We start from the raw sequence: 7,979 nt of genomic DNA on the forward strand, positions 1-7,979 counted from the left end.
AATTGGAAGAATTAAACTGTAAACAATGTTTAAGGTGGCTGTTCTGAGAGGCATTTAAAGCCAATTATGTCTCCGAATAGCATAATTAGAATGGACTTTGACGCGACTAGCTTCCTGTGACAGCTGGAGCCAATAGGTCTGTAACCGCGGGGACGGGAAGCGCCCCGACGGAAGCAGATCCCCAATCTGAGACGCGACGTGCTGCGACACGTTCTCCGATTTCAACCTTGCTGCATCAGCTACAAACCTGGATATCGCCACCCGTAACGCAGACGAGAGAAAGATCAACACATACAGGAACCTGACTGGTCGCGATCAGTTTGTGTCGGTCGCCATCGAGACCGCCTGTTCTCAGACCCCTACTCTGTTGATTTCCTCTGCAAAATCGGGATAATGAGCCCGTCCGAGAAATGAGCTCCGCGAGGTGGGTTGGGTGTTGCAGTGAGTGTCGCCGATTATTCTGCGCGGCAACGCCTTTGCAATTATGTTCGCGAGGTGCGGCTAAACCCATCATTTCTTCTGGGGTGTACAACCCGTTACTCTCCTTCCCACCATCTGGTGCTTAATTCCCCCCTTTTTCTCTTTGTTTCCCTGGTGAGGTAGCTATCGGTTTTTTTTCCTCTCGATAACTTAATCTTTTATACTTTTAATGTTTTTTCTTCTTTTCTTGCTGTAAACATATTTTTAATAACAGAATTCTGATTCGTTTTAAACCAACAATACCATAGTTGTCTCCCTTGCATCGACTCAGTTTTGAGGCATTTTATAAGATACACGTTTAGCCCCTATACACACGTACACACAAAATCTCGTTTTCTTAATTCTAGATGCAAAATAGAAAATCAACCAATTAAAGTATATTTTCAGAAAGGAAAAATTAGTTAATATACAGGTGCAGGCATAAATGTGTGGTTAAGAAACTCGCTTTGCAACCATATGGTTTCAGGTTCAGTCCCACCGTGTGGCTTGGACGTTTTCTACTGTAGCCCTGGGCCAATGCCTTGTGAGTGAATTTAGTGGACGGAAAGTGTGTAGAAGTCCATCGCGCGCGCGCGCTTTCTTTTCTTTGTTTTTCATATTATTTTCTTCGTTTTCATTAATGTTATTATTTTCTCGAGTGGTTAGCTGACAGAATTTGTTTAGAACACAGGAAAAGATGCCTTGTGGTATTTGATCCAGTTCTTTACATTATGAGTTCAAATCCTGTCATGATCGAACTTTACCTTTTATCCTTTAAGGGTCAACTGGTTTCGGACCTAGTTGCTCTACTCCTGCTTCTCACCCGATCCAACTCTCCCACAACCAACCTCACCCAACCACATGTCATCTCTTTTCCCTCTTTCATTACTATTCTACTCCGACCTCACCTTTTTTTCCGAGCTGTCGGTCATTTCCTACTCTCCCTTACACCCCTAACTCATGCATCGTTGGTCATCCTCCACCCTTTGTCAACCATTCACTACATCCACCCTTCAACCCAATCCAATCTTTACAGTTGTCACCTACTTCTTCCTCATTTCACTGATTCCCCATCTTTCACCCCTACCCCATACACTCTTGCAACCTCCACCCACTCACTCCGTCCCCACTCACTTCTACTCATCTCATACTTTGAAGGTCCACGCAGACACCTCAGAACTATTCTCATCCCCGTCCAGCTCCTCCTAACCTTTCCCACCATCGCTTTTAAAGTGTGAGTAGTCGTGTAGTTCCTACAGCAAGAAATCTACTCTTTTCATAGTTTAGACCCTCATCCCCTAGAACAGTGGTTCCCAACCTATTCACCACCAAGGGCCTCTTTTATTTAAATGAGTTTTCCCACGGAGCCCAGGATATTGAAAGGTCTGTCAGCTTAACATGTTCATGGACACCCAGTACTACCTTTGTGGACAACCAGGGATCCACGGATCACAGGTTGGGAACCACTGCCCTAGAACAAAGCTATCTTACTCCCTTCGGGTTTGTAACCTTGTAAGCTGCATGGTGACCTGACTAGTGCTGGGAGCACAAAAAATAAATAAAAAGCACCCGTGGCATTAGGAAGGACATGCAGCCGTAGAAACCATATCAAAGCAAACACTGGAGAATGATGCAATCTTTGGACCCATTGAATCCTGTTAAGCTATCCTACCCTTGTTAGCATCAAGTATGAATATTAAATGATGATGATGATGATATATTTATATATGTCTTATCTGAACACGCATTTATATATATATATATATATATATATATATATATATATATATATATATATATATATATATATATATATTTACATGCATATATGAACCGCACGAAAACAAAACATATGTAGTTGGAAGACGCAATGCAAGACCGAATAGAGGTGGAAAGCTATAAAATTGAAGAGGTAAAGGAGTACATCTACTTAGGGCAGAGAGTAAATACACACGGAAATACGGATACTGAAATCTCAAGGAGAATAAAGACAGCATGGAAGGTGTTTACCTTGATAAAGGATGTCCTCAGAGCAAAGATATATAACATATGTGCCAGAATCTTCAACAGTACCATCCTACCGGCACTCTTATATGAGGTGTTTAGTAACAGACCGTCGTAAGCACCACAACTTAAAACCCGAGAAAACCCGAGTCAAAATTTTGCGACTTTCAGAATGTGATATTTCGGCAAGGAATTGAGTTAGGAAGCTGGTTACCTCCGCCAAGGAAGGAGGTTATGTTTTTCTGGTCTTAAAATGACCGCAAAGACCTCCTCTAATCATTCCACCTACGTTAAATTATTTATTTATGAAAGCATCTGAAAGATGAAACAATGACTGCATCTTTCTTATTTTGTAGAATATACTGATACTATGAAACGGTGTATAACATTGCATATTTTAGCCATAATACCTAGAAAAAAACATACAGAGACCCCTTCCCTCCAAAGGTGTTGTTTGTCTTTTAATATACCAAGGTAAGTATCTTTAAGAGGTAAATAAGACAAGATAGTGATAATAGCCCATTATTGTTACGATGACAACGAGGAATATTAGAAAATGAGCCACAATACCCCGAAAAACGATACAGGGACCACACCAAAGTTATTGATTGAGCATGTGTGCTTACGATAGTGGGTTACTAAATTCTCTGGTCCAAGATAGGATGAGCGAGCGTCGTGTCAATACCGTCGAGGTACAATTTTTTTTCAGCCAGATTTTCGACCTTATTGCAAGCCTCACGGGTTCTTCCTCCCAACTGTTTTTTGATTCTAGACGTCGAGACAAAGAAAATGATATACTAATTTCGAAAATGGCCAGGGTGGCGCTTACGACACTCTGTTACTAAATGCCTCATATGCAAGTGAGATGTGGGCTACTATAAGGAGGATAGAATATTGATTAGCTATGATGCAAAGAGCCATGGAAGGATCCATGCTAGGAATATCATTATGAGAGCATATTTCAAATGAGATAATTCCAGAACAGAGAGCAGCTACAAAAGCACAAGTTCTGCTTGGTTGAACGTGTCGTGAGGTTCACAGACAACAGGTGGACCTGAGCAGTTGCTGAATGGTATCAAAAAGATCAGAAAATGCCACTCGGAAGACCCCCACAACGATGGAAGATGATTTAGTAAAGCGATTTGGGTCCAGATGGAAAAGAATGGTGTAATCAAGACAAAATTGGAAGCGTACTGTGACCAGCGGTGTACAATATCATCTGATGGTCTGGTTGATACCGTGATACTGTGATGTGTGTGTGTGTGTGTATCATATATCTTTGTCTCGACATCGACTTAAACAGTACATTGACTGGTTACAAGTATGTTTTGACGGAAAATATAGACATATGACAGCCATATTCGTTTATAACTGGTGTGTGATGTGAAGACAAGGAGCTATGACAAAGAGAAATATACATCAATGTCATCTGACCCTGGTAAGCAAGGCAAAATGGCCGTTAGAATAGAACATGTATTTATGTGTCTAGACACGCGTACGCGCGCGCACACACATGTTTACTGAAAGAAAGACAGAGAAAAGAAATAATGAAGCTTATGAGTTAGCGGCAATAATGTAGGTGAATGAGTGTAGGTAAAAAGAATGAGCATAACAGAAAGAATACAAAATGTAAGACAAGAAAGAAATGGTCTAATTCTTGAAGCAAAAACATTAAGAATTACTGAAAGGATGCAGAAATAAACTCCTTCATTTTTGACGGTTACTACGCTGGTATGCTTGTATTAAAAGAATAAAAATGCCCAATGATGAATGTGTTCAAAGAACAAACGTATTCGGTATTCAATATTGTAAAGAAATTGATAGCTCCATAAATTTCCGAAGAAAGCATATAAAAAAAGGCAAATATTATGCGTAAAGATAGATGAGAAGTATATAGGTGAACAAAATCAGACGAATATTCAATAAATCAGGAACTTATAAGATATCTACACCGGGGAAAACTACAAACAACACCGGTTTTACACAACAAACAGAAACTTCGTCGTGAAAATTGTTCTGTAAATAGAAATGTTGCAATATTTATAGAGATGAAGCTTAACTGTTTAATGTTTGTTGGTGATTGATGATCGTGTGATGAAGATGGCCAGCAACAAAGGCAAGAATTTAGCCAAACGACGGGGGAAAACCCGATTCTGGCTTCAAGATAGAAAATCTGTGAATGATGTTGATGGTTGGGGAAAACACGTAAGAATTATTATTATTATTAAAAGAAGTTATTATTATTTCTAAATTCTGCCAAGGTCGACTTTGTCTTTCTTTGTTGCAGTCAGTCAAGTACTGAGGTCGATGTAATTGACGAGTCCCCTGCCCCACAGTGTCAGGCTTTCTACCTATGTTCTGTCTCACATAAGTTTTAAATAAACCGCAACATAATTGTTTAAAGGAGAGGGTCCTCTTATCTATTTTTTATATTACACTTCGAAAAATGTCTTCAGATTTTTTTTTTCATAAATTTGCTCATCAGAGATTCGGAATCTGTTCAAAATTTCTTTTTAAATTTTGTCTTTTAATTAAAAATTTATTAGCGTAGAGAAATTTACAGCTGTTTTCTGTCTTTTTTTTTTTTAATTATGTTTTCATTTACTAATGCGAAAACAACATATTCTCGGTTCATCACCACAAATTGAAGATGGAAATTATCGTAAACGATCAATATTTGAAGTTTTGCAATAAAAAATTAAAAAAAAAAGAAGTTTTTCGAAAATGTAAAAAGATATAAATTAAAGGCAAAGAAAACAAATTTGAAAAGTTTATTTATATTCGGACATAATCGTAATCTTCCTTGTTGAAAACAAGAATTTGAAGTACTTTTTTTTTACATTTTAATCCCTAAAACAAAACGAAAGTATCTTGGTGACTTTCAGTAAATGAAATAGGACAGTACTGAATACACGTTGTACTATTTTGACAACTAGTACAACTGTTATAAGACACTCGCGTTCGTTATCCATGTAATTAACGCACACACACACATATATATTCGCCATCATCATCATTTAAAATCCACTTTCCCATGCTTACAAGAGTCGGATGAAATTTGTGTAGGCAAATGTTCTACGGCCTGAAGATGTCCTTCCTGTCGCCAGTCCATCCTCACCTATTTCCAAGTAAGGTAGTATTTTGCCATAGCTAGATATGTTTTTCATGGAAGACTGGGAGCAAACAATTTTGCTTGTATGACAATGATGTTTATTTACAACCATCCTGTAACGTCAAGACGAGTGGGTACACACAATATTTTTCTCAACTGTTTCTTGGAAACAGGTGAAGGTTGGCAACATGAAGAGCATCCAGTTGAAGAAAATCTACCTCAACAAATTCTGTTTATCTATGCTAACATGGAAAACTGTTAAATGACTATGATGATCATATGTAATGTGTGCGTGTATCATCTGTTATAGGGTGGTTATATGAATGCCAAGAAGAAGAAATTGAAAGACCAATTCCAGTCCGGTGCCTTTAATGAGTTACAGAAGACAAGCCATTGTTCAGATATATTCAAAGATGTAACAATATACATTAATGGTTATACAAGTAAGTCTCCTGAATTTCTTTCTTATATGCTTATTTTTTATTTTTTTAATGTGTGTTTTTTTTTTTTAGTTATTTCACTTCATTAATCTGAGAAAAAGGCAAATTATCCTTATTGTTGTTGTTGTTGTTTTCCCTTTTGATTGATGGGATACTGTAATCCTAGATGTAGTATGTCAGAAGGAAAGATGAGATAGTCATGGCTGGAACATTTCAATCATAGGTTTGCTGGATCAGGGCTGATCTGGGTTAAAAACAACAACAGGGATGATGTAGTCCTAAATACACGATGGATTGGTCATGACTGGAACATCTTTGAACATTGGTTTGTTTGATCAAAGCTAATCTAGGCTTAAGCAACACTTAAGATAATGTTATCCTAGATACACCATGTCTGAACAAAAGATGGGATGGGTGACAGCTGAAACACTTTTACTCATAGGTCTGCTGGGGCTGGATTGACCTTGGGCTAAACAACAACAGCAAAGCATTGTATACAGACAAAAGTTGTGTAATTGTTACAAAGTGGTGACTGTTAATGTGTTTTGTATTGGCAGAACCAAGCAGTGATGAGCTCAAACGACTGATGATGATTCATGGAGGCCATTGGGAGATGTACCTGAGCAAGAAGAATGTTACGCACATAATTACAACCAATTTAGCTCAAAGCAAGATTGCAGCCCTCAGGAATTGCAAAGTTGTTCACCCTGACTGGATACTGAAGAGGTAACCCTGCTATTTCTGTTTCAATTGTAACTGATTACTGGAACAGCTACAATCATCATCATAATTGTTTTAATGTTCACATTTCCATGTTTACATGGGTTGGACAGGGTTTATTGAGGCAGAATTACTATGTCCTTTCTGTCACCAGCCTTCACTTAAGCAAGGTTAGTATTTCCTCATGGCCAGGCATGTTTTTCATGGAAAACTGCTTGCATGGATGATACTCATTTATAACTTTCACGTGATGCCAAAATTATTATTATTATTATTATTATTTTTCTTAAGGTGGGGAGCTGGCAGAATCAGTAGCACGCCGGGCGAAATGCTTAGCAGCATTTCATTCGCCTTTATGTTCTGAGTTCAAATTCCATCGAGGTTGACTTTGCCTTTCATCCTTTCAGGATCGATAAATAAAGCACCAGTGAAACACTTGAGTCGATTACATCGACTAGCCCCCTCCCCTAAAATTCCAGGCCTTGTGCCTTAGTGACAGAGACCTTTGGTGATATGCCATACTTGAGAAGACCCATCAAGTCAAGTGAAGTCGTAGTTGTGGCCAATGCGGGTATCATGTTACTGACACCCATGCCAGTGGCACGTAAAAAGTACCTTTCCAGCGTTGGGCCTCATGGAGGCAAGGTGGCTGATGTTGGTGGCATGTAAAAAGCATCTTTCGAGTATTGGGCCTTTGGCATTATGCCATGCATGAGAAGAAGACTCATCAAGCCGAGTGAAATTGTAGTTGTGGCAGATACTGATGTCACACAAATGGCACCTGTGTTGGTGGCACGTAAATGCACCAGTTAGAGTGGTTGGTGTTAGGAGGGGCTTCCAACCATAGAAACCATGCCAAATCAGACTGGAGCCTGGTGCAGCCTTCCAGCTTACCAGCCCTGGTCAAACCATCCAACCCATGCCAGCATGGACAACAGATATTAAATGATGATTGTTGTTGTTGTTGTTATTATTATTATTCAGTAATCTTATTTTTATTACATGCTTTCACTGCACTACCGAGCACAGCTTTGTGTACCTTGGGTATGTGCTGTAGTTTGTTTCCTTATTATTATTTCACTGTATTAAAAACTGATTTACATAGGATGTGTACAGTGCCTTGTAGTGCTATTTTCTATTTCTGTATGTTATATATATTCTTAATATTCATAAGTCCTGGTGTTTTGGTTATGTATTTGTCGGTATGCTTTTTAATCATACCTAATGCACCTATTGTTTTAGGG

At 38.7% G+C, this 7,979-nt stretch overlaps 1 protein-coding gene across 1 annotated transcript; it reads left to right on the forward strand.

Annotated features, from left to right (window-relative positions):
• Positions 1–4,400: 4,400 nt before the first annotated feature.
• Positions 4,401–6,760, forward strand: LOC149130962 (translesion synthesis protein REV1-like). Its single transcript, XM_089343011.1, has 3 exons — positions 4,401–4,668; positions 5,886–6,018; positions 6,573–6,760. The coding sequence occupies exons 1-3, from the start codon at positions 4,558–4,560 to the stop codon at positions 6,743–6,745; spliced, it is 417 nt and encodes a 138-aa protein (XP_089199137.1). The 5' UTR covers positions 4,401–4,557; the 3' UTR covers positions 6,746–6,760.
• Positions 6,761–7,979: the final 1,219 nt, after the last annotated feature.

The sequence above is a fragment of the Octopus bimaculoides genome, chromosome 26, assembly GCF_046866305.1.
Source record: "Octopus bimaculoides isolate indiv1 chromosome 26, ASM4686630v1, whole genome shotgun sequence".
Lineage (NCBI taxonomy): Eukaryota > Metazoa > Mollusca > Cephalopoda > Octopoda > Octopodidae > Octopus > Octopus bimaculoides.